This window comes from Pseudophryne corroboree, chromosome 2 (genome assembly GCF_028390025.1).
Source record: "Pseudophryne corroboree isolate aPseCor3 chromosome 2, aPseCor3.hap2, whole genome shotgun sequence".
NCBI classification, from domain to species: Eukaryota; Metazoa; Chordata; class Amphibia; order Anura; family Myobatrachidae; genus Pseudophryne; species Pseudophryne corroboree.
The window spans coordinates 158893516-158921446 of NC_086445.1; the positions used below are offsets into that span (position 1 = coordinate 158893516).

General features: G+C 47.5%; 1 protein-coding gene across 3 annotated transcripts in view; it reads left to right on the forward strand.

Annotated features, from left to right (window-relative positions):
* COG6 (component of oligomeric golgi complex 6) overlaps nt 1-27931 on the forward strand; it is a 288942-nt gene that overhangs the window by 147844 nt on the left and 113167 nt on the right. For all 3 annotated transcript variants that reach the window (XM_063951903.1, XM_063951904.1, XM_063951905.1), the window contains exon 9: nt 12229-12357. In XM_063951903.1, coding sequence (XP_063807973.1) covers nt 12229-12357 — 129 coding nt within the window. The remainder of the gene's footprint in view (nt 1-12228; nt 12358-27931) is intronic.

Genomic DNA, 27931 nt, shown 5'->3' on the forward strand with positions numbered 1-27931 from the left:
TTCTGCCCTGTCCGAATGGAAAATCAGATATGGGCTTTTGTAAGATAAAGCTGCCAATTCTGACACTCTCCTGGCAGAAGCCAGGGCTATAAGCATGGTCACTTTCCATGTGAGATATTTCAAATCCACCTTTTTTAGTGGTTCAAACCAATGAGATTTTAGGAAATCCAAAACCACATTGAGATCCCACGGTGCCACTGGAGGCACCACAGGAGGCTGTATATGCAGCACTCCCTTAACAAAGGTCTGGACTTCAGGGACTGAAGCCAATTCTTTTTGAAAGAAAATCGACAGGGCCGAAATTTGAACCTTAATAGATCCCAATTTGAGACCCATTGACAATCCTGATTGCAGGAAATGTAGGAATCGACCCAGTTGAAATTCCTCCGTCGGAGCACTCCGATCTTCGCACCACGCAACATATTTTCGCCAAATTCGGTGATAATGTTGCACGGTTACTTCCTTCCTTGCTTTAATCAAAGTAGGAATGACTTCTTCCGGCATGCCTTTTTCCTTTAGGATCCGGCGTTCAACCGCCATGCCGTCAAACGCAGCCGCGGTAAGTCTTGAAACAGACAGGGACCCTGCTGAAGCAAGTCCCTCCTTAGAGGTAGAGGCCACGGATCTTCCGTGATCATCTCTTGAAGTTCCGGGTACCAAGTCCTTCTTGGCCAATCCGGAACCACTAGTATCGTTCTTACGCCTCTTTGCCGTATAATTCTCAATACTTTTGGTATGAGAGGCAGAGGAGGAAACACATACACCGACTGGTACACCCAAGGCGTTACCAGCGCGTCCACAGCTATTGCCTGCGGATCTCTTGACCTGGCGCAATACCTGTCCAGTTTTTTGTTGAGGCGAGACGCCATCATGTCCACCATTGGTCTTTCCCAACGGGTTACCAGCATGTGGAAGACTTCTGGATGAAGTCCCCACTCTCCCGGGTGAAGATCGTGTCTGCTGAGGAAGTCTGCTTCCCAGTTGTCCACTCCCGGGATGAACACTGCTGACAGTGCTATCACATGATTCTCTGCCCAGCGAAGAATCCTTGCAGCTTCTGCCATTGCACTCCTGCTTCTTGTGCCGCCCTGTCTGTTCACATGGGCGACTGCCGTGATGTTGTCCGACTGGATCAACACCGGTTTTCCCTGAAGCAGAGGTTCTGCCTGGCTTAGAGCATTGTATATTGCTCTTAGTTCCAGAATGTTTATGTGAAGAGACGTTTCCAGGCTCGTCCATACTCCCTGGAAGTTTCTTCCTTGTGTGACTGCTCCCCAGCCTCTCAGGCTGGCGTCCGTGGTCACCAGGATCCAATCTTGTATGCCGAATCTGCGGCCCTCCAATAGATGAGCACTCTGCAACCACCACAGAAGAGACACCCTTGTCCTTGGAGACAGGGTTATCCGCAGGTGCATCTGAAGATGCGACCCTGACCATTTGTTCAACAGATCCCTTTGGAAAATTCTTGCGTGGAATCTGCCGAATGGAATTGCTTCGTAAGAAGCCACCATTTTTCCCAGGACTCTTGTGCATTGATGTACAGACACCTTTCCTGGTTTTAGGAGGTTCCTGACAAGCTCGGATAACTCCTTGGCTTTTTCCTCCGGGAGAAAAACCTTTTTCTGAACCGTGTCCAGAATCATCCCTAGGAACAGCAGACGAGTTGTCGGCATTAACTGGGATTTTGGAATATTCAGAATCCACCCGTGCTGTTTTAGCACTTCCTGAGACAGTGCTAATCCCATCTCTAGCTGTTCTCTGGACCTCGCCCTTATTAGGAGATCGTTCAAGTATGGGATAATTAATACGCCTTTTCTTCGAAGAAGAATCATCATCTCGGCCATTACCTTTGTAAAGATCCGAGGTGCCGTGGACAATCCGAACGGCAGCGTCTGAAACTGATAGTGACAGTTTTGTACAACGAACCTGAGGTACCCCTGGTGTGAGGGGTAAATTGGAACGTGGAGATATGCATCCTTGATGTCCAAGGATACCATAAAGTCCCCCTCTTCCAGGTTCGCTATCACTGCTCTGAGTGACTCCATTTTGAACTTGAACTTCTTTATGTACAGGTTCAAGGACTTCAGATTTAGAATAGGCCTTACCGAGCCATCCGGCTTCGGTACCACAAAAAGAGTGGAATAATACCCCTTCCCTTGTTGCAGAAGAGGTACCTTGACTATCACCTGCTGAGAGTACAGCTTGTGAATGGCTTCCAACACCGTCTCCCTTTCGGAGGGGGACGTTGGTAAAGCAGACTTCAGGAAACGGCGAGGTGGATCTGTCTCTAATTCCAACCTGTATCCCTGAGATATTATCTGCAGGATCCAGGGATCTACTTGCGAGTGAGCCCACTGCGCGCTGTAATTTTTGAGACGACCCCCCACGGTCCCCGAGTCCGCTTGAGAAGCCCCAGCGTCATGCTGAGGCTTTTGTAGAAGCCGGGGAGGGCTTCTGATCCTGGGAAGGAGCTGCGTGTTGCTGTCTCTTCCCTCGACCTTTGCCTCGTGGCAGATATGAATAGCCCTTTGCTCTCTTATTTTTAAAGGAACGAAAGGGCTGCGGTTGAAAAGTCGGTGCCTTTTTCTGTTGGGGAGTGACTTGAGGTAGAAAGGTGGATTTCCCGGCTGTAGCCGTGGCCACCAAATCTGATAGACCGACTCCAAATAACTCCTCCCCTTTATACGGCAAAACTTCCATATGCCGTTTTGAATCCGCATCGCCTGTCCACTGTCGCGTCCATAAAGCTCTTCTGGCCGAAATGGACATAGCACTTACCCGTGATGCCAGTGTGCATATATCCCTCTGTGCATCACGCATATAAAGAAATGCATCCTTTATTTGTTCTAACGACAGTAAAATATTGTCCCTGTCCAGGGTATCAATATTTTCAATCAGGGATTCTGACCAAACTACCCCCGCACTGCCCATCCAGGCAGTCGCTACAGCTGGTCGTAGTATAACACCTGCATGTGTGTATATACTTTTTTGGATATTTTCCATCCTCCTATCTGATGGATCTTTAAGTGCGGCCGTCTCAGGAGAGGGTAACGCCACTTGTTTAGATAAGCGTGTTAGCGCCTTGTCCACCCTAGGAGGTGTTTCCCAGCGCTCCCTAACCTCTGGCGGGAAAGGGTATAATGCCAATAATTTCTTTGAAATTATCAGCTTTTTATCAGGGGCAACCCACGCTTCATTACACACGTCATTTAGTTCTTCTGATTCAGGAAAAACTATAGGTAGTTTTTTCATACCCCACATAATACCCTGTTTAGTGGTACCTGTAGTATCAGCTAAATGTAACGCCTCCTTCATTGCCAAAATCATATAACGTGTGGCCCTACTGGAAAATACGGTTGATTCGTCACCGTCACCACTGGAGTCATCGCCTGTGTCTGGGTCTGTGTCGACCGACTGAGGCAAAGGGCGTTTCACAGCCCCTGACGGTGTTTGAGTCGCCTGGACAGGCACTAATTGATTGTCCGGCCGTCTCATGTCGTCAAACGACTGCTTTAGCGTGTTGACACTATCCCGTAGTTCCATAAATAAAGGCATCCATTCTGGTGTCGACTCCCTAGGGGGTGACATCCTCATATTTGGCAATTGCTCCGCCTCCACACCAATATCGTCCTCATACATGTCGACACACACGTACCGACACACAGCAGACACACAGGGAATGCTCCTAACGAAGACAGGACCCACTAGCCCTTTGGGGAGACAGAGGGAGAGTTTGCCAGCACACACCAAAAGCGCTATATATATATCAGGGATAGCCTTATAATAAGTGCTCCCTTATAGCTGCTTTGTTATATCAAAATATCGCCATAAATGTGCCCCCCCCTCTCTGTTTTACCCTGTTTCTGTAGTGCAGTGCAGGGGAGAGACTTGGGAGCCGTCCTGACCAGCGGAGCTGTGAGAGGAAATGGCGCCGTGTGCTGAGGAGATAGGCCCCGCCCCTTTTCCGGCGGGCTCGTCTCCCGCTATTTAGAAAAATTAGGCAGGGGTTAAATATCTCCATATAGCCTCTAGGGCTATATGTGAGGTATTTTTAGCCTTTATAGGTACTCATTTGCCTCCCAGGGCGCCCCCCTCCCAGCGCCCTGCACCCTCAGTGACTGCCGTGTGAAGTGTGCTGAGAGGAAAATGGCGCACAGCTGCAGTGCTGTGCGCTACCTTTAGAAGACTGCAGGAGTCTTCAGCCGCCGATTCTGGACCTCTTCTGATTTCAGCATCTGCAAGGGGGCCGGCGGCGTGGCTCCGGTGACCATCCAGGCTGTACCTGTGATCGTCCCTCTGGAGCTTGATGTCCAGTAGCCAAGAAACCAATCCATCCTGCACGCAGGTGAGTTGACTCCTTCTCCCCTCAGTCCCTCGCTGCAGTGATCCTGTTGCCAGCAGGAATCACTGTAAAATAAAAAACCTAGCTAAACTTTCTCTAAGCAGCTCTTTAGGAGAGCCACCTAGATTGCACCCTTCTCGGCCGGGCACAAAAATCTAACTGGAGTCTGGAGGAGGGTCATAGGGGGAGGAGCCAGTGCACACCACCTGATCGGAAAAAGCTTTACTTTTTGTGCCCTGTCTCCTGCGGAGCCGCTATTCCCCATGGTCCTTTCAGGAACCCCAGCATCCACTAGGACGATAGAGAAACATAGTTTGGCTTCTGTGGGGGACAATGCTGGAAGAGTATATATAGGGGGTTATTCAGAGGGAATCAGTATAAAATACCGATAGCCGGGATGCCAGCCGTCAGTATACCGACAGCGGCATCCCGGCCACCAGTATGCCAGCAGCAGGGCTAGCGCTAGTAATCCCCTTGCGGGCACGCCGCGCTGCTGGCGCGTTGGCTTGCTGTGCTACCACAGGTTATATTCTCCCTCTATGGGTGTCTTGGACACCCATTGAGGGAAAAAAGCCTGTGGCATCAGGATTCTGGCGCTGGCATAGTAACGCAGTGCGGGATCCCTGCGTCGGCATTGTGATCACCGGTATCCCGTGTGGCGGTATCTTCGCCGCTTCCCATTCACACTTGTTAGCAAACTGAAAAAGTTAGCAATTGGCCAAAACCATGTTGCACTGAAGGTGGGGCAGATGTAACGTGCTGAGAGATTTAGATTTGGGTGGGTTACATTGTTTTTGTGCATGGTAATTACTGGCTGCTATATTTTTACACTGCATTTTAGATTTCAGTTTGAACACACCCCACCCAAATCTAACTCTCTCTGCACATGTTACATCTGCCCCACCTGCAATGCACATGATTTTGCCCAATTGATAACTTTTTTGGCCTTGCTAACAACTCTGAATAACTCCCATAATATATGACCACACCAATAGCCTAGGCAAAAATCTTGAACCCTATTATCTTTTATTTCTCTGACGTCCTAGTGGATGCTGGGACTCCGTAAGGACCATGGGGAATAGCGGCTCCGCAGGAGACAGGGCACAAGAATAAAAGCTTTAGGATCAGGTGGTGTGCACTGGCTCCTCCCCCTATGACCCTCCTCCAAGCCACAGTTAGATTTTTGTGCCCGAACGAGAAGGGTGCAGGCTAGGTGGCTCTCCTGAGCTGCTTAGAATAAAAGTTTAATTTAGGTTTTTTTTTTTTTTTCAGTGAGTCCTGCTGGCAACAGGCTCACTGCATCGTGGGACTAAGGGGAGAAGAAACGGACTCACCTGCGTGCAGAGTGGATCGGGTTTCTTAGGCTACTGGACATTAGCTCCAGAGGGACGATCACAGGTTCAGCCTGGATGGGTCACCGGAGCCGCGCCGCCGTCCCCCTTACAGAGCCAGAAGAGACGAAGAGGTCCGGTGAAATCGGCGGCAGAAGACAATCCTGTCTTCAGACTAAGGTAGCGCACAGCACCGCAGCTGTGCGCCATTGCTCTCAGCACACTTCACACTCCGGTCACTGAGGGTGCAGGGCGCTTGGGGGGGAGCGCCCTGAGACGCAATATAGATGACAAATACCTTAGGTGGCAAAAGAATACATCACATATAGCTCCTGGGCTATATGGATGTATTTTAACCCCTGCCATTTTTACACAAAAAAGCGGGAGATAAGGACGTCGTGAAGGGGCGGGGCCTATCTCCTCAGCACACAAGCGCCATTTTCCCTCACAGTTCCGCTGGAAGGACGGCTCCCTGACTCTCCCCTGCAGTCCTGCTTCAGAATCAGGGTAAAAAAGAGAAGGGGGGGCACTATTGGCAGCAAATGACAATATAAGCAGCAGCTATAAGGGAATAACACTTATATAAGGTTATCCCTGTATATATATATATATATAGCGCTGGGTGTGTGCTGGCAGACTCTCCCTCTGTCTCTCCAAAGGGCTCGTGGGGTCCTGTCCTCTATCAGAGCATTCCCGGTGTGTGTGCTGTGTGTCGGTACGTGTGTGTCGACATGTATGAGGAGGAAAATGATGTGGAGGCGGAGCAATTGCCTGCGTTAGTGATGTCACCCCCTAGGGAGTCGACACCTGACTGGATGATCGTGTTCAAACAATTAAGTGATAATGTCAACACTTTGCAAAAAACTGTTGACGACATGAGACAGCCGGCAAATCAATTAGTGCCTGTCCAGGCGTCTCAGACACCGTCAGGGGCCCTAAAACGCCCGTTACCTCAGTGGGTCGACACAGACCCAGACACAGATACGGAGTCTAGTGTCGACGGTGATGAGTCGAACGTAATGTCCAGTAGGGCCACACGTTACATGATCACGGCAATGAAGGAAGCATTGCACATTTCTGACACTACAAATACCACTAAGAAGGGTATTATGTGGGGGGTGAAAAAACTACCAATAGTTTTTCCTGAGTCAGATGAATTGAATGAGGTGTGTGATAAAGCGTGGGTTTCTCCCGACAAAAAACTGCTAATTTCTAATAAATTATTGGCACTATACCCTTTCCCATCAGAGGTTAGGACACGTTGGGAAACACCCCCTAGGGTAGATAAGGCGCTCACACGTTTATCAAAACAAGTAGCGTTACCGTCTCCTGATACGGCCACCCTCAAAGAACCAGCTGATAGAAGGCTGGAAAATATTCTAAAAAGTATATACACACATACTGGTGTTATACTGCGACCAGCAATCGCTTCAGCCTGGATGTGCAGTGCTGGAGTCGCGTGGTCGGATTCCCTGACTGAAAATATTGATACCCTGGATAGGGACAATATATTGTTAACTATAGAGCATTTGAAGGATGCATTACTATATATGCGTGATGCACAGAGGGATATTTGCACCCTGGCATCAAGAGTAAGTGCTATGTCCATCTCTGCCAGAAGAACGTTATGGACGCGTCAGTGGTCAGGGGATGCGGATTCCAAACGACATATGGAAGTATTGCCGTATAAAGGGGAGGAGTTATTTGGGGCTGGTCTTTCGGACCTGGTGGCCACGGCAACGGCTGGAAAGTCCACCTTCTTACCCCAGGTCACTTCACATCAACAGAAAAAGACACCATCTTTTCAAACTCAGTCCTTTCGTTCCCATAAATACAAGCGAGCAAAAGGCCATTCCTTTCTGCCCCGGGGCAGAGGAAGGGGAAAAAGACTGCACCATGCAGCCGCTTCCCAGGATCAGAAGCCTTCCCCTGCTTCTGCCAAGTCTTCAGCATGACGCTGGGGCTTTACAAGCAGACTCAGGCTTGGTGGGGGCCCGTCTCAAGAATTTCAACGCGCAGTGGGCTCACTCGCAAGTGGATCCCTGGATTCTACAGGTAGTATCGCAGGGGTACAAACTGGAATTCGAGGCGTTTCCCCCTCGCCGGTTCCTGAAGTCTGCTCTGCCAAAGTCTCCCTCCGACAGGGAGGCAGTTCTGGAAGCCATTCACAAGCTGTATTCCCAGCAGGTGATAATCAAGGTACCCCTCCTACAACAAGGAAAGGGTTATTATTCCACGCTGTTTGTGGTACCGAAACCGGACGGCTCGGTGAGACCAATTTTAAATCTGAAATCCTTGAACACTTACATAAAAAGGTTCAAATTCAAGATGGAATCACTCAGAGCGGTGATAGCGAACCTGGAAGAAGGGGACTATATGGTGTCTCTGGACATCAAAGATGCTTATCTCCACGTCCCAATCTACCCTTCTCACCAAGGGTATCTCAGGTTTGTAGTACAAGACTGTCATTATCAGTTTCAGACGCTGCCGTTTGGGTTGTCCACGGCACCTCGGGTCTTTACCAAGGTAGTGGCCGAAATGATGATTCTTCTTCGAAGAAAAGGCGTATTAATTATCCCTTACTTGGACGATCTCCTGATAAGGGCAAGGTCCAGGGAACGGTTAGAAGTCGGAGTAGCACTATCTCAGATAGTGTTACGTCAGCACGGGTGGATCCTAAATATTCCAAAATCGCAGCTGATTCCAACGACACGTCTTCTGTTCCTAGGAATGATTCTGGACACAGTCCAGAAGAAGGTTTTTCTCCCGGAGGAGAAGGCCAAGGAGTTATCCGAGCTAGTCAGGAACCTCCTAAAACCAGCCCAGGTGTCAGTGCATCAGTGCACGAGGGTCCTGGGAAAAATGGTGGCTTCTTACGAAGCAATTCCATTCGGAAGATTCCATGCAAGAACGTTTCAGTGGGATCTACTGGACAAATGGTCCGGTTCGCATCTTCAGATGCAGCAGCGGATAACCCTGTCACCAAAGACAAGGGTGTCTCTCCTGTGGTGGTTGCAGAGTGCTCATCTTCTAGAGGGCCGCAGATTCGGCATTCAGGATTGGATCCTGGTGACCACGGATGCAAGCCTGAGAGGCTGGGGAGCAGTCACACAGGGAAAAAACTTCCAGGGCTTGTGGTCAAGCATGGAAACATCTCTTCATATAAACATTCTGGAACTACGGGCCATTTACAATGCCCTAAGTCAAGCGAAACCCCTGCTTCAGGGTCAGGCGGTATTGATCCAATCGGACAACATCACGTCAGTCGCCCACGTAAACAGACAGGGCGGCACGAGAAGCAGGAGGGCTATGGCAGAGGCTGCAAGGATTCTTCGCTGGGCGGAAAATCATGTGATAGCTCTGTCAGCAGTGTTCATTCCGGGAGTGGACAACTGGGAAGCAGACTTCCTCAGCAGACACGACCTTCACCCGGGAGAGTGGGGACTTCACCCAGAAGTCTTCCACCTGATTGTAAACCGTTGGGAAAAACCAAAGGTGGACATGATGGCGTCACGTCTAAACAAAAAATTAGACAGATATTGCGCCAGGTCAAGGGACCCTCAGGCATTAGCGGTGGACGCTCTGGTGACACCGTGGGTGTACCAGTCAGTGTATGTGTTCCCTCCTCTGCCTCTCATACCAAAAGTACTGAGAATCATAAGAAGGAGAGGAGTAAGAACGATACTCGTGGTTCCGGATTGGCCAAGAAGGACTTGGTACCCGGAACTTCAGGAGATGCTCACGGAAGACCCGTGGCCTCTACCTCTAAGAAAGGACCTGCTCCAGCAGGGGCCTTGTCTGTTCCAAGACTTACCGCGGCTGCGTTTGACGGCATGGCGGTTGAACGCCGGATCCTGAAGGAAAAAGGCATTCCAGATGAAGTCATCCCTACCCTGGTCAAAGCCAGGAAGGATGTAACCGCAAAACATTATCACCGCATTTGGCGAAAATATGTTGCGTGGTGTGAGGCCAAGAAGGCCCCTACAGAGGAATTTCAACTGGGTCGTTTCCTCCATTTCCTGCAAACAGGACTGTCTATGGGCCTAAAATTAGGGTCCATTAAGGTTCAAATTTCGGCCCTGTCGATTTTCTTCCAGAAAGAACTGGCTTCAGTACCTGAAGTTCAGACATTTGTAAAAGGGGTACTGCATATACAACCTCCTTTTGTGCCTCCAGTGGCACCTTGGGATCTCAATGTTGTTTTGAGGTTCCTTAAGTCACATTGGTTTGAACCACTCACCACTGTGGACTTAAAATATCTCACATGGAAGGTGACGATGCTGTTAGCCCTGGCTTCAGCCAGGCGTGTGTCAGAATTGGCGGCTTTATCATATAAAAGCCCTTACTTAATTTTTCATTCTGACAGGGCAGAATTGAGGACTCGTCCTCAATTTCTCCCTAAGGTGGTTTCTGCTTTTCACATGAACCAACCTATTGTGGTGCCTGCGGCTACTAGGGACTTGGAGGACTCCAAGTTACTTGACGTTGTCAGGGCCCTGAAAATATATGTTTCCAGGACGGCTGGAGTCAGAAAGTCTGACTCGCTGTTTATCCTGTATGCACCCAACAAGCTGGGTGCTCCTGCTTCTAAGCAGACTATTGCTCGTTGGATTTGTAGTACAAATCAAACTTGCACATTCTGTGGCAGGCCTGCCACAGCCTAAATCGGTAAAAGCCCATTCCACAAGGAAAGTGGGCTCATCTTGGGCGGCTGCCCGAGGGGTCTCGGCTTTACAACTTTGCAGAGCAGCTACTTGGTCAGGGGCAAACACGTTTGCTAAATTCTACAAATTTGATACCCTGGCTGAGGAGGACCTGGAGTTCTCTCATTCGGTGCTGCAGAGTCATCCGCACTCTCCCGCCCGTTTGGGAGCTTTGGTATAATCCCCATGGTCCTTACGGAGTCCCAGCATCCACTAGGACGTCAGAGAAAATAAGATTTTACTTACCGATAAATCTATTTCTCATAGTCCGTAGTGGATGCTGGGCGCCCATCCCAAGTGCGGATTGTCTGCAATACTTGTACATAGTTATTGTTAACAAAATCGGGTTATTGTTGTTGTGAGCCATCTTTTCAGAGGCTCCTTCGTTGTTATCATACTGTTAACTGGGTTCAGATCACGAGTTGTACGGTGTGATTGGTGTGGCTGGTATGAGTCTTACCCGGGATTCAATATCCTTCCTTATTATGTACGCTCGTCCGGGCACAGTATCCTAACTGAGGCTTGGAGGAGGGTCATAGGGGGAGGAGCCAGTGCACACCACCTGATCCTAAAGCTTTTATTCTTGTGCCCTGTCTCCTGCGGAGCCGCTATTCCCCATGGTCCTTACGGAGTCCCAGCATCCACTACGGACTATGAGAAATAGATTTATCGGTAAGTAAAATCTTATTTTTTACTTTACTTAATGTAATGTCTCTAACTACTAGTTCTCTGGCTTGATGTAAAGCAACATTTCTGTAAGAAATTCCGTCAGCCGGAGAGCTGTCACAGATTGTTAAGATCTACATTTAACTTGCAGAATCTGAGAGCTTTTCCATTTCTCTTTGTTAATAACTGCTGTGCTTTGATTCGGAGACATCTGAAATGACAAGGCTAGTTACAGAATCTCCTTTTATATAAAAATGTATTACAGGATCAATAATGTGTGCTCAGTAAATTGCAGAATAGCGCGGTAAATCAAACATTTAAGGAACATTGTGATATTTCTTTTTATTCATTTTAGTAAAATCTTCAAATTGGCACTTTAAAAGCCATCACTTTATTTTGTGAGTATTGGTCGATCGTTACATTGTATTGTATCAACATGAAAATTATTCATGGATTATGAACTATAGAAAAGTTTTGTTCCAGTGCGTAGGTTGATAACATAATTATTCATAGCTTTACTTTACTATAATTATTATTATTATTTTTATTATTATTATTTTAACGTCAACCTACAACAAAAGCAGCTTGTGAACCTAATACCACGATCAGAAGAATTAAGTGGGGTTCGGGTTCTGTAAATTCTGCTCTTTAGAAATGTGCTGTACAATGGATAAATAAGCAGTAGAATTACTAGGGGGGTGATGTGAGTGATTTAGCTTGTCCTTGTTACTGTATGTGGTGAATGTGCAAATAGATTTACAGTTTCTGACTTTCAACCCCCCACCCCCACCCCACCGTCACCCCTCCCCCCCGCGTCTCCTAGAACAGAACAATTTAACAAAATATTTGTGTCTTATTGTCATTTTGCACTGTACATAAAGTAGGTCTGAGATCTATAAAATTGGTGTAACACCATACCAGTGACCTTTCATCGGCAAAGAAATTATAGAGATTTTGTTAAAAGGTTGTTTTTATTTTCCCAAGGACAACTTTAATGTGTTCTCTTTTTTTTTTTACTTTTTTTTTTCATCTCCTTTTTTTTTTTTTTTTTTTAAGTAGTAAACTACAATTGTGGGTACACTAAAATTATTGTTTTCCTATCGCTTGGATAGAATCATTGTTACTTATTAAGCAAATTATTGTATTAATGTTTAAATCTTGCTTGTTTTTTTGTGCTTTCTGTCAGATACACATTGGATGAATTTGGAACTGCTCGGAGAAGTGCAGTAGTGCGTGGTTTTATTGATGCGCTAACGAGAGGCGGTGTGGGAGGTACCCCCCGACCCATTGAGATGCATTCTCATGATCCATTAAGGTAATGAATGGATACACACACACACACACACACACACACAGCTGCAAACTAGAGTTCCAGAGGTTTTCTTTATACAAGGCACTTATCACCGAGCAAACCACATGCTAATGTCAGAGTGGACTCATAGCTAGGCAAACATACTAATGACCATTTCATAACTACACAACACAGTTTCCCATTTCTCCATGGAGCACTCTATATTATGCAGACATACGGTGGAATGTAATGGAGTCTGAGACCGCCGGAGGTACGGGATTGCGGCCGATTTTTTTTAAAGAGGCAAACACCTCGCTAATTCTCTCTCCCAATTGGATTCTCCCGTAAGACTAGATATTTGAGTACACATCTGTACAGTATGTATATAGGTTTATACTAAACAGAAAGATTTTTGCTATTGGTGCTGACAATAATACACTGCAAATCTGTGTATATTTTGATCAAAACCTACAGCCCATTGTCAGGCGACCCCAATTCTCTGCACTAGCATAAATTGCAGTTATGTACTCCGCCATAATCAGGTGTGTCTGTATGTGTGTTTTTGTATTGGTATGTGTGCTAGATTCCTTTGTAATTCTCATTTTAACCACATTAGATAAGAATTTATTTATATAAGAGCAATATCCAAGTGTAAGAATGTAGTGCATATTCTATATAGCGCACAAACTCCTATTTATATTGCTGCTCCCATATATATTTTGCGCTGTACAATATTACGGCTGCCAGTGTATAGCTCTTATTACATATAGCACCCAACAGCTATCATCACGATACTAACTACAACTCACATTACCAGCTTTAATTATTTCACAATGTGCAAATGCTATACTATATTCCTATATACAGTATTTAAATAGAAACTCCATATGATATATCACAGCACGGCCTCCAAATCACAATATGCATATGTTCTATATGTACTGTATATCACACATTCCTCCATGTATCACAGACTCTCGCCTATCCTATCGCTCAACACTAAAGCAAACTCCACCTCCATTCACTGTCCCATATTTCCCAGTAAGTCATATACTGTACAGTATGCAGCCTATGGCGCAATGTCTGAGCAGGGAAGACCGGAAAAGTGGCGGTAGCATAGTAACATAGTATCTAAGGTTGAAAAAAGACAATTGTCCATCGGGTTCAACCTATTTGTGGTCTCCTATGTACGATTATTTTGTATAAAATTTTGACTGAAGTTGCTGACTGCCGTTCCGATTAACCCCTCTTTCTCTGACGTCCTAGTGGGTGCTGGGGACTCCGTAAGGACCATGGGGAATAGACGGCTCCGCAGGAGACTGGGCACACTAAAAGAAAGATTTGGTACTACCTGGTGTGCACTGGCTCCTCCCTCTATGCCCCTCCTCCAGACCTCAGTTAGATTTCTGTGCCCGGCCGAGCTGGATGTACACTAGGGGCTCTCCTGAGCTCCTAGAAAGAAAGTATATATTAGGTTTTTTATTTTACAGTGAGACCTGCTGGCAACAGGCTCACTGCAACGAGGGACTAAGGGGAGAAGAAGCGAACCTACCTGCTTGCAGCTAGCTTGGGCTTCTTAGGCTACTGGACACCATTAGCTCCAGAAGGATCGACCGCAGGACCCGTCCTTGGTGTTCGTTCCCGGAGCCGCGCCGCCGTCCCCCTTACAGAGCCAGAAGCAAGAAGATGGTCCGGAAAATCGGCGGCAGAAGACTTCAGTCTTCACCAAGGTAGCGCACAGCACTGCAGCTGTGCGCCATTGCTCCTCATACACACTTCACACTCCGGTCACTGAGGGTGCAGGGCGCTGGGGGGGGCGCCCTGAGCAGCAATAATATCACCTTGGCTGGCAAAATAACCACAATATATAGCCCCAGAGGCTATATATGTGGTAATTACCCCTGCCAGAATACAGAAAAAAGCGGGAGAAAAGTCCGCCGAAAAAGGGGCGGAGCCATCTCCCTCAGCACACTGGCGCCATTATTCCCTCACAGTTCCGCTGGAAGGAAGCTCCCTGACTCTCCCCTGCAGTCTACACTACAGAAAAGGGTAAAAAAGAGAGGGGGGCACAGATTTGAGGCGCAGTAAATATTATAGCAGCTATAAGGGGACATAATTCAGTTAGTCCCTGCATTATATAGCGCTCTGGTGTGTGCTGGCATACTCTATCTCTGTCTCCCCAAAGGGCTTTTGTGGGGTCCTGTCTCCTTTAAGAGCATTCCCTGTGTGTGTGTGCGGTGTGTCGGTATGGCTGTGTCGACATGTTTGATGAGGAGACTTATGTGGAGGCGGAGCAGATGCCTATAAATGTGATGTCACCCCCTGCGGGGCAGACACCTGAGTGGATGGACTTATGGAAGGAATTACGTGCAAGTGTCGACTCCTTACATAAAAAATTTGACGACAGGCCAAATACGGGACAGCCGGCTTCTCAGCCCGTGCCTGCCCAGGCAATTCAATGGCCATCAGGGGCTCTAAAACGCCCACTACCTCAGATGGCAGACACAGATGTCGACACGGATACTGATACCAGTGTCGACGACGATGAGTCAAATTTAATGTCCACTAGGGCCATTCGTGGCATGATTGAGGCAATGAAAGAGGTTTTACACCTTTCTGATATAAACCCAGGTACCTCAAAAAAGGGTATTATGTTTGGGGAGAAAAAACTACCAATAGTTTATCCCCCATCTGAAGAATTAAATGATGTGTGTGAAGAAGCATGGGCTTTCCCTGATAAGAAATTGGTGATTTCAAAAAAATTACTAATGGCGTTCCCTTTCTCGCCAGAGGATAGGTCACGTTGGGAAACTCCCCCTAGGGTGGATAAAGCGCTCACACGTTTGTCTAAAAAGGTGGCACTACCGTCTCCGGATACGGCCGCCCTAAAGGAACCTGCTGATAGAAAGCAGGAGGCTATCCTAAAGTCTATATATACACACACTGGTGTTATACTGAGACCAGCTATTGCTTCAGCGTGGATGTGCAGTGCTGCTGCTGCTTGGTCAGATTCCCTGTCAGAAAATATTGACACCCTGGACAGGGACACTATATTGCTTACCATAGAGCATATAAAAGACTCAGTCTTGTACATGAGAGATGCACAGAGGGAGATCTGCCGGCTGGCATCTAGAATAAGTGCATTGTCCATTTCTCTAACGTCCTAAGTGGATGCTGGGGACTCCGTAAGGACCATGGGGAATAGCGGCTCCGCAGGAGACTGGGCACATCTAAAGAAAGCTTTAGGACTATCTGGTGTGCACTGGCTCCTCCCCCTATGACCCTCCTCCAAGCCTCAGTTAGATCTCTGTGCCCGAACGAGAAGGGTGCACACTAGGGGCTCTCCTGAGCTTCTTAGTGAAAGTTTTAGTTTAGGTTTTTTATTTTCAGTGAGACCTGCTGGCAACAGGCTCACTGCATCGAGGGACTAAGGGGAGAAGAAGCGAACTCACCTGCGTGCAGAGTGGATTGGGCTTCTTAGGCTACTGGACATTAGCTCCAGAGGGACGATCACAGGCCCAGCTTGGATGGGTCCCAGAGCCGCGCCGCCGGCCCCCTTACAGAGCCAGAAGGCAGAAGAGGTCCGGAAAATCGGCGGCAGAAGACGTCCTGTCTTCAACAAGGTAGCGCACAGCACTGCAGCTGTGCGCCATTGCTCTCAGCACACTTCACACTCCGGTCACTGAGGGTGCAGGGCGCTGGGGGGGGGGCGCCCTGAGACGCAATAAAAACACCTTGGATGGCAAAAAAAATGCATCACATATAGCTCCTGGGCTATATGGATGCATTTAACCCCTGCCAGAATGCATAGAAAAACGGGAGATAAGGCCGCCGATAAGGGGGCGGAGCCTATCTCCTCAGCACACTGGCGCCATTTTCCCTCACAGCTCCGTTGGAGGGAAGCTCCCTGGCTCTCCCCTGCAGTCACTACACTACAGAAAGGGTTAAAAAAGAGAGGGGGGCACTAATTAGGCGCAGTATTAACTATACAACAGCTATAAGGGGAAAAACACTTATATAAGGTTATCCCTGTATATATATATAGCGCTCTGGTGTGTGCTGGCAAACTCTCCCTCTGTCTCCCCAAAGGGCTAGTGGGGTCCTGTCCTCTATCAGAGCATTCCCTGTGTGTGTGCTGTATGTCGGTACTTTTGTGTCGACATGTATGAGGAGAAAAATGATGTGGAGACGGAGCAGATTGCCTGTAATAGTGATGTCACCCCCTAGGGGGTCGACACCTGAGTGGATGAACTGTTGGAAGAAATTACGTGACAGTGTCAGCTCTGTATAAAAGACAGTGGTTGACATGAGACAGCCGGCTACTCAGCTTGTGCCTGTCCAGACGTCTCATAGGCCGTCAGGGGCTCTAAAGCGCCCGTTACCTCAGATGGCAGATATAGACGCCGACACGGATACTGACTCCAGTGTCGACGGTGAAGAGACAAACGTGACTTCCAGTAGGGCCACACGTTACATGATTGAGGCAATGAAAAATGTTTTACACATTTCTGATAATACGAGTACCACCAAAAAGGGGTATTATGTTCGGTGAGGAAAAACTACCTGTAGTTTTCCTGAATCTGAGAAATTAAATGAGGTGTGTGATGATGCGTGGTTTTCCCCCGATAACAACTGATAATTTCTGAAATGTTATTGGCATTATATCCTTTCCCGCCAGAGGTTAGGGTGCGTTGGGAAACACCCCCTAGGGTGGATAAAGCGCTCACACGCTTGTAAGGGCTCTACCCTCTCCTGAGATGGCCGCCCTTAAGGATCCTGCTGATAGAAAGCAGGAGGGTATCCTAAAATGTATTTACACACATACTGGTGTTATACTGCGACCAGCAATCGCCTCAGCCTGGATGTGCAGTGCTGGGTTGGCGTGGTCGGATTCCCTGACTGAAAATATTGATACCCTAGATAGGGACAGTATATTTTTGCCTATAGAGCATTTAAAAGATGCATTTCTATATATGCGTGATGCACAGCGGAATATTTGCCGACTGGCATCAAGTCTAAGTGCGTTGTCCATTTCTACCAGTAGAGGGTTATGGACACGTCAGTGGTCAGGTGATGCGTATTCCAAACGGCATTTGGAAGTATTGCCTTATTAAGGGGAGGAGTTATTTGGGGTCGGTCTTTCAGACCTGGTGGCCACGGCAACAGCTGGGAAATCCACGTTTGTACCCCAGGTCGCCTCTCAACATGAGAAGACGCCGTATTATCAGGCGCAGTCTTTTCGTGGACAAGCGGGCAAAAGGTTCCTCATTTCTGCCCCGTGACAGAGGGAGAGGAAAAAGGCTGCAGAAATCAGCCAGTTCCCAGGAACAGAAACCCTCTCCCGCCTCTGCCAAGCCCTCAGTATACGCTGGGGCTTTACAAGCAGAATCAGGCACGGTGGGGGGCCCGTCTCAATGAATTTCAGCGCGCAGTGGGCTCTCTCGCAAGTAGACCCCTGGATCCTTCAGGTGATATCTCAGGGGTACAAATTAGAATTCGAGACGTCTCCCCCTCGCCGTTTCCTAAAGTCGGCTTTACCGATGTCTCCTTCTGACAGGGAGACAGTTTTGGAAGCCATTCACAAGCTGTATTCCCAGCAGGTGATAATCAAGATACCCCTCCTGCAACAGGGAACGGGGTATTATTCCACACTGTTGTGGTACCGAAGCCGGACGGCTCGGTGAGACCGATTCTAAATCTAAAATCTTTGAACACTTACATACAGAGGTTCAAATTCAAGATTGAGTCACTCAGAGCAGTGATTGCGAACCTGGAAGAAGGGGACTACATGATGTCTCGGGACATCAAGGATGCTTACCTTCATGTCAAAATTTACCCTTCTCACCAAGGGTACCTCAGGTTTATGGTACAGAACTGTCACTATCAGTTCAGACGCTGCCGTATGGATGGTCCACGGCACCCCGGGTCTTTACCAAGGTAATGGCCGAAAGGATGATATTCCTTCGAAGGAAGGGAATTTTAGTTATCCCTTACTTGGACAATTCCCTGATAAGGGTAAGATCCAGGGAACAGTTGGAGGTCGGTGTAGCACTATCTCAGGTAGTGTTGCGGCAGCACGATTGGATTCTCAATATTCCAAAATCGCAGCTGGTTCCGACGACTTGTCTTCTGTTCCTAGGGATGATCCTGGACACAGTCCAGAAAAAGGTGTTTCTCCCAGAGGAGAAAGCCAGGGAGTTATCCGAGCTAGTCAGGAACCTCCTAAAACCGGGCCAAGTCTCAGTGCATCAATGCACAAGGGTTCTGGGTAAAATGGTGGCTTCCTACGAAGCAATCCCATTCGGCAGATTCCACGCAAGAACTTTCCAGTGGGACCTGCTGGACAAATGGTCCGGGTCGCATCTTCAGATGCATCAGCGGATAACCCTGTCTCCAAGGACAAGGGTGTCCCTCCTGTGGTGGTTGCAGAGTGCTCATCTTCTAGAGGGCCGCAGATTCGGCATTCAGGACTGGGTCCTGGTGACCACGGATGCCAGCCTGCGAGGCTGGGGAGCAGTCACACAGGGAAGGAATATCCAGGGCTTATGGTCAAGCCTGGAGACATCACTTCACATAAATATCCTGAAGCTAAGGGACATTTACAATGCTCTAAGCTTAGCAAGACCTCTGCTTCAAGGTCAGCCGGTGTTGATCCAGTCGGACAACATCACGGCACTCACCCACGTAAACAGACAGGGTGGCACAAGAAGCAGGAGGGCAATGGCAGAAGCTGCAAGGATTCTTCGCTGGGCGAAAATCATGTGATAGCACTGTCGGCAGTATTCATTCCGGGAGTGGACAACTGGGAAGCAGACTTCCTCAGCACGACCTTCACCCGGGAGAGTGGGGACTTCATCCAGAAGTCTTCCACATGATTATAAACCGTTGGGAAAAACTCGACAGGTATTGCGCCAGGTCCAGGGACCCTCAGGCAATAGCTGTAGACGCTCTGGTAACACCGTGGGTGTACCAGTCAGGGTATGTGTTCCCTCCTCTGCCTCTCATACCCAAGGTACTGAGATTGATAAGATGGAGAGGAGTAAGCACTATATTCGTGGCTCCGGATTGGCCAAGAAGGACTTGGTAACCGGAACTTCAAGAGATGCTCATGGAGGGTCCGTGGCCTCTACCTCTAAGAAGGGACCTGCTCCAGCAAGGACCCTATCTGTTCCAAGACTTACCGCGGCTGCGTTTGACGGCATGGCGGTTGAACGCCGGATCCTGAAGGAAAAAAGGCATTCCGGATGAAGTCATCCCTATCCTGATCAAAGCCAGGAAGGATGTAACCGCAAAAACATTATCACCGCAATTGGCGAAAATATGTTGCGTGGTGCGAGGCCAGTAAGGCCCGACGGAGGAAATTCAACTGGGTCGATTCCTACATTTCCTGCAAACAGGAGTGTCTATGGGCCTGAAATTGGGGTCCATTAAGGTTCAAATTTCGGCCCTGTCAATTTTCTTCCAAAAAGAACTAGCTTCAGTCCCTGAAGTTCAGACGTTTGTAAAAGGGGTACTGCATATACAGCCTCCTTTTGTGCCTCCAGTGGCACTTTGGGATCTCAATGTAGTTTTGGGTTCCAAAAGTCACATTGGTTTGAACCACTTAAATCTGTGGAGTTAAAATATCTCACATGGAAAGTGGTCATGCTGTTGGCCCTGGCCTGGGCCAGGCGCGTGTCAGAATTGGCGGCTTTATCCTGAAAAAGCCCTTATCTGATTTTCCATTCGGACAGGGCGGAATTGAGGACTCGTCCTCAGTTTCTCCCTAAGGTGGTTTCAGCGTTTCACCTGAACCAACCTATTTGTGGTGCCTGCGGCTACTAGGGACTTGGAGGACTCCAAGTTGCTAGACGTTGTCAGGGCCCTGAAAATATATGTTTCCAGGACGGCTGGAGTCAGGAAATCTGACTCGCTGTTTATCCTGTATGCACCCAACAAGCTGGGTGCTCCTGCTTCTAAGCAGACTATTGCTCGTTGGATTTGTAGTACAATTCAGCTTGCACATTCTGTGGCAGGCCTGCCACAGCCAAAAATCTGTAAATGCCCACTCCACAAGGAATGTGGGCTCATCTTGGGCGGCTGCCCGAGGGGTCTCGGCTTTACAACTTTGCCGAGCAGCTACTTGGTCAGGAGCAAATACGTTTGTAAAATTCTACAAAATTGATATCCTGGCTGAGGAGGACCTGGAGTTCTCTCATTTGGTGCTGCAGAGTCATCCGCACTCTCCCGCCCGTTTGGGAGCTTTGGTATAATCCCCATGGTCCTTACGGAGTCCCCAGCATCCACTTAGGACGTTAGAGAAAATAACAATTTACTTACCGATAATTCTATTTCTCATAGTCCGTAGTGGATGCTGGGCGCCCATCCCAAGTGCGGATTGTCTGCAATACTGGTACATAGTTATTGTTACCAAAAAAAAAAAAAAAAAATCGGGTTATTGCTGTAGTGAGCCATCTTTTCTAGAGGCTCCTCTGTTATCATGCTGTTAACTGGGTTCAGATCACAAGTTGTACGGTGTGATTCGTGTGGCTGGTATGAGTCTTACCCGGGATTCAAAATCCTTCCTTATTGTGTACGCTCGTCCGGGCACAGTATCCTAACTGAGGCTTGGAGGAGGGTCATAGGGGGAGGAGCCAGTGCACACCAGATAGTCCTAAAGCTTTCTTTAGATGTGCCCAGTCTCCTGCGGAGCCGCTATTCCCCATGGTCCTTACGGAGTCCCCAGCATCCACTACGGACTATGAGAAATAGAATTATCGGTAAGTAAATTCTTATTTTCTGCTAGGAGAGGCTTATGGACTCGGCAGTGGACAGGGGATGCAGATTCTAAAAGGCACATGGAAGTTTTGCCTTATAAGGGTGAGGAGTTATTCGGGGACGGTCTCTCAGACCTTGTTTCCACAGCAACAGCTGGGAAGTCAGCATTTTTACCCCATGTCCCCTCACAGCCTAAGAAAGCGCCATACTATCAGGTGCAGTCCTTTCGAACCCAGAAAAACAGGCGGGGAAAAGGCGGGTCCTTTCTGTCTAGAGGTAGAGGAAGGGGGAAGAAACTGCACCACGCAGCAGGTTCCCAGGAACAAAAGTCCTCCCCCGCTTCTTCCAAATCCACCGCATGACGGTGGGGCTCCACAGGCGGAGCCAGGTACGGTGGGGGGCCGCCTCAAAAATTTCAGCGATCAGTCGGTTCGCTCACGGGTGGATCCCTGGATCCTTCAAGTAGTATCTCAGGGGTACAAGCTGGAATTCGAGGCGACTCCCCCCCGCCGTTTCCTCAAATCGGCCTTACCGACAATTCCCTTGAGCAGGGAGGCTGTACTAGAGGCAATTCACAAGCTGTATTCCCAGCAGGTGATAGTAAAAGTACTCCTACTTCAACAAGGACGGGGTTACTATTCCACACTGTTTGTGGTACCGAAACCGGACGGTTCGGTGAGACCCATTTTAAATTTGAAATCCTTGAACACATACATAAAAAAAATCAAAGTTCAAGATGGAATCGCTCAGGGCGGTTATTGCAAGCCTGGACGAGGGGGATTACATGGTATCCCTGGACATCAAGGATGCTTACCTGCATGTCCCAATTTACCTTCCTCACCAGGAGTACCTCAGATTTGTGGTACAGGATTGTCATTACCAATTCCAGACACTACCGTTTGGACTGTCCACGGCACCGAGGGTGTTTACCCAGGTAATGGCAGAAATGATGATACTCCTTCGAAAAAAGGGAGTTTTAATTATCCCGTACTTGGACGATCTCCTAATAAAGGCGAGGTCCAGGGAGCAGTTACTGGTCGGAGTAGCACTATCTCGGGAAGTGCTACAACAGCATGGCTGGATTCTAAACATCCCAAAGTCACAACTGGTTCCTTCCACACGCTTACTGTTCCTGGGGATGATTCTGGACACAGAACAGAAAAAAGTGTTTCTCCCGCAGGAGAAAGCCAAGGAGCTGTCATCTCTAGTCAGAGACCTCCTAAAACCAAAACGGGTATCGGTGCATCACTGCACACGAGTCCTGGGAAAAATGGTGGCTTCATACGAAGCAATTCCATTCGGCAGGTTCCATGCAAGGACCTTCCAGTGGGACCTCTTGGACAAATGGTCGGGATCGCATCTTCAGATGCATCGTCTGATAACCCTGTCTCCAAGGACCAGGGTGTCTCTACTGTGGTGGCTGCAGAGGGCTCATCTTCTAGAGGGCCGCAGATTCGGCATACAGGACTGGGTCCTGGTGACCACGGATGCCAGCCTTTGAGGCTGGGGAGCAGTCACACAGGGAAGAAACTTCCAAGGACTATGGTCAAGTCAGGAGACTTCCCTGCACATAAATATTCTGGAACTAAGGGCCATTTACAATGCCCTAAGTCAGGCAAAACCCCTGCTTCAAAACCAGCCGGTACTGATCCAGTCAGACAACATCACGGCAGTCGCCCATGTAAACCGACAGGGCGGCACAAGAAGCAGGATGGCGATGGCAGAAGCCGCAAGGATTCTCCGATGGGCGGAAAATCACATAATAGCACTGTCGGCAGTGTTCATTCCGGGAGTGGACAACTGGGAAGCAGACTTCCTCAGCAGACACGACCTACACCCGGGAGAGTGGGGACTTCATCCAGAAGTCTTCCTACTGTTGGTAAACCGTTGGGAAAGGCCACAGGTGGACATGATGGCGTCCCGCCTCAACAAAAAGCTAAAGAGATATTGCGCCAGGTCAAGGGACCCTCAGGCGATAGCTGTGGACGCGCTAGTGACACCGTGGGTGTACCAGTCGGTCTATGTGTTCCCTCCTCTGCCCCTCATACCAAAGGTACTGAGAATAATAAGAAGGCGAGGAGTAAGAACGATACTCGTGGTTCCGGATTGGCCAAGAAGAGCTTGGTACCCGGAACTTCAAGAAATGTTATCGGAGGACCCATGGCCTCTACCGCTCAGACAGGATCTGCTACAGCAGGGACCCTGTCTGTTCCAAGACTTACCGCGGCTGCGTTTGACAGCATGGCGGTTGAATTCCGAATCCTAAAGGAAAAGGGCATTCCGGAGGAAGTCATTCCTACGCTGATAAAAGCCAGGAAAGAAGTAACCGCAAACCATTATCACCGCATTTGGCGAAAATATGTTGCGTGGTGTGAGGCCAGGAAGGCCCCCACAGAGGAATTTCAGCTGGGTCGTTTTCTGCACTTCCTACAGTCAGGAGTGACTATGGGCCTAAAATTGGGTTCCATTAAGGTCCAGATTTCGGCTCTGTCGATTTTCTTCCAGAAAGAACTGGCTTCACTGCCTGAAGTTCAGACTTTTGTAAAGGGAGTGCTTCATATTCAGCCCCCTTTTGTGCCTCCTGTGGCACCTTGGGATCTCAATGTGGTGTTGAGTTTCCTAAAATCACATTGGTTTGAACCACTTAAAACCGTGAATCTGAAATATCTCACGTGGAAAGTGGTCATGTTATTGGCCTTGGCTTCGGCCAGGCGTGTGTCAGAATTGGCGGCTTTGTCGTGTAAAAGCCCTTATCTGATTTTCCATATGGATAGGGCAGAATTGAGGACTCGTCCCCAGTTTCTCCCTAAGGTGGTATCAGCTTTTCACTTGAACCAACCTATTGTAGTGCCTGCGGCTACTAAGGACTTGGAGGATTCCAAGTTACTGGACGTAGTCAGGGCCTTGAAAATTTATGTTTCCAGGACGGCTGGAGTCAGGAAAACTGACTCGCTTTTTATCCTGTATGCACCCAACAAAATAGGTGCTCCTGCTTCTAAGCAGACTGTTGCTCGCTGGATTTGTAGCACAATTCAGCTGGCGCATTCTGCGGCTGGTTTGCCGCATCCTAAATCAGTGAAAGCCCATTCCACGAGGAAGGTGGGCTCATCTTGGGCGGCTGCCCGAGGGGTCTCGGCTTTACAACTTTGCCGAGCTGCTACTTGGTCAGGGGCAAACACGTTTGCTAAATTCTACAAATTTGATACCCTGGCTGAGGAGGACCTTGAGTTCTCTCATTCGGTGCTGCAGAGTCATCCGCACTCTCCCGCCCGTTTGGGAGCTCTGGTATAATCCCCATGGTCCTTACGGAGTCCCCAGCATCCACTAGGACGTCAGAGAAAATAAGAATTTACTCACCGGTAATTCTATTTCTCGTAGTCCGTAGTGGATGCTGGGCGCCCATCCCAAGTGCGGATTGTCTGCAATACTTGTATATAGTTATTGCCTAACTAAAGGGTTATTTGTTGAGCCATCTGTTGAGAGGCTCAGTTGTTATTCATACTGTTAACTGGGTAAAATATCACGAGTTATACGGTGTGATTGGTGTGGCTGGTATGAGTCTTACCCGGGATTCAAAATCCTTCCTTATTGTGTCAGCTCTTCCGGGCACAGTATCCTAACTGAGGTCTGGAGGAGGGGCATAGAGGGAGGAGCCAGTGCACACCAGGTAGTATCAAATCTTTCTTTTAGTGTGCCCAGTCTCCTGCGGAGCCGTCTATTCCCCATGGTCCTTACGGAGTCCCCAGCATCCACTACGGACTACGAGAAATAGAATTACCGGTGAGTAAATTCTTATTTTTTTATAAAAACTATAGTGCGTGACTATGCCCCGTAACTCTGGATATCCTTATCCATTAGGAATTTATCTAACCCATTCTTAAAGGTGTTGACTGAGTTGGCCATTACAACTCCCTCAGGCAGGGAATTCCAAACACGTATCGTCCTTACCGTAAAAAAGCCTTTACGCAGTATTGTGTGGAATCTCCTCTCCTCTAACCTGAGCGAGTGTCCACGAGTTCTCTGTGTTGATCTAACCAAAAACAGGTCCTGCGCAAGATCTGTATATTGTCCCCTTATATATTTGTAAATGTTGACCATGTCCCCTCTTAATCTCCTCTTTTCCAGTGTAAACATGCCTAGTCTTTCAAGCCTTTCCTCGTATTCCAGCGTCTCCATACCCTTAATTAGTTTGGTCGCTCGCCTTTGAACCTTTTCTAGCTCCAGGATATCCTTTTTGTAGTAAGGTGCCCAGAATTGTACACAGTATTCAAGGTGTGGCCTCACAAGTGATTTATATAACGGGAGTATAATACTCTCGTCTCTAGCATCAATTCCCCGTTTTATGCATGCTAATATCTTATTAGCCTTCTTTGCTGCAGTCCTACTTTGGGTACTACTGCTTAGTTTGCTATCTATGTACAGAATCCCCTAATTTTACCCCATTTAGTAGGTAGGTGTTATTTTTATTCTTGTTACCACAGTGCATTACCTTACACTTGTCTGTATTGAAGCGCATTCTCCATTTCGCTGCCCAAGTTACTAATTTAACTAAGTCATTCTGAAGTGACTCAGCATCCCCCTCCGCATTTATAACTTTACACAATTTGGTATCATCTGCAAAATTTTACACCATGCTCTCTAGACCTTCTGTTAGGTCGTTAATGAAAATATTGAACAATAGCGGTCCTAATACTGAGCCTTGCGGCACACCACTTAGCACTTCAGTCCAAGTTGAAAAAGATCCATTAACCACAACGCGCTGCTCCCTATTATCTAACCAGTTTTTGACCCAAGTGCATATTGTGCTTCCTAGCCCTGATTCTTGTAGCTTGTAGATAAGTCTCATGTGTGGTACAGTATCGAACGCTTTGGCAAAATCTAAAAAGATTACGTCCACCTCTTTACCCTGATCTAGGTTTGCGCTTACTGTTTCATAAAAGCCAAGTAAGTTGGTTTTACAGGATCTGTACTTCATAAACCCATGTTGATTCCTTTTAATGACCTTATTGACTTCAAGGAACTTCTGAATACTAACTCTTAGAATACCTTCCAATACTTTCCCCACTATAGATGTAAGACTAACTGGTCTATAATTACCTGGTTCAGCTTTACTTCCCTTTTTGAATATAGGCACTACTTCCGTTATACGCCAGTCTTTGGGAACCATACCTGATATTACTGAATCCTTAAAGATCAAAAATAGCGGTTTTGCAAGTTCAGAATGAAGCTCCATTAGAACCCTTGGGTGAATACCATCGGGACCTGGTGACTTATTAATCTTTAAATGTTTTAATCGGTCACAGACTACTTCCTTGCTTAAATAAGTACCTATCAGTGGGATATTCTCATTATTGAGATTATATGTTAGTCCCTGAATTGGGTCCTCTCTAGTAAATACTGTTGAAAAAAACTAATTTAGTGTGTCCGCTATGTCATTATAATTTTTGCTTAAGACTCCCAACTTGTCTTTTAAAGGGCCTATACTGTCCTTCTTTAATCTCTTGCTATTAATGTATTTAAAGAATTTTTTGGGATTCGCTTTGCTTTCCTTTGCTACTAGTTTTTCAGTTTCTACTTTAGCCGCTCTTATTTCCTTTTTGCATATTTTGTTACATTCCTTATAGTGCTGAAATGACTCTGCTTCCCCGTCAGATTTGTATTTTTTAAATGCTCGACTTTTCTTGCCCATAAATTCCTTAATCTTTTTGTTAAGCCACATCGGTTTATGATTTTTATTCCTTTTTTTGCTGCTCGTAGGAATAAATTTGAGTGTATTTTTAGCTAGCAGGAATTTTAGTACCTCCCATTTCTCCGTAGTATTTTTTCCTAAAAACAAACCTTCCCATTCAATATCCCTGAAAAATACCCTCTTTTTTTCCAAAATTTGCTTTGCTAAAGTTTAGAGTCCTAGTTGAGTTCTAGGGCTGTTTATGGAAACTGATATTGAATGTGACCATATTGTGGTCGCTGTTTCCTATGGGTTTCCCTACTATAATACCTGATACCAAATCCCCATTGTTTGTTAATACCAGGTCTAAGATTGCATTGTACCTAGTTGGTTCCTCAATTAGTTGAACTAAGTAGTTATCATTAAGTGTGTTTAAAAACATATTGGCCCTCATTCCGAGTTGTTCGCTCGTTAGTGGTTTTCGCAACGGAGCGATTTGTCGCAAACTGCGCATGCGCAATGTTCGCAGTGCGTCTGCGCCAAGTAAATTTGCCAAAAAGTTAGGTATTTTACTCACGGCTTAAAGAAGAAATTTCTTCGTTCTGGTGATCGGAGTGTGATTGACAGGAAGTGGGTGTTTCTGGGCGGAAACTGGCCGTTTTATGGGTGTGTGCGGAAAAACGCTGCCGTTTCTGGGAAAAACGCGGGAGTGGCTGGAGAAACGGGGGAGTGTCTGGGCGAACGCTGGGTGTGACGTCAAACCAGGAACGAAACTGACTGAACTGATTGCAGTGGCAGAGTAAGTCCCGAGCTACTCAGAAACTGCAAAGAAATTTCTATTCGCAATTATGCGAATCTTTCGTTCGCAATTCTGCAAAGCTAAGATTCACTCCCAGTAGGCGGCGGCTTAGCGTGTGCAAAGCTGCTAAAAGCAGCTAGCGAGCGAACAACTCGGAATGAGGGCCCTTGCCCCTAGCAGTATCACATGAATCGTTTTTCCAGTTTATCTCTGGATAGTTAAAATCTCCCATCACTACTATGTCTCCTACTCCTCCTGCTCTTTCAATTTGCTTTAGTAACAATTCCTCATCAGATGCATTGATACCAGGCGGCCTATAGCATACACCCAATACTAACTTTTTTTATTCCTTTTTTCCCGCATGCAATTTCTAC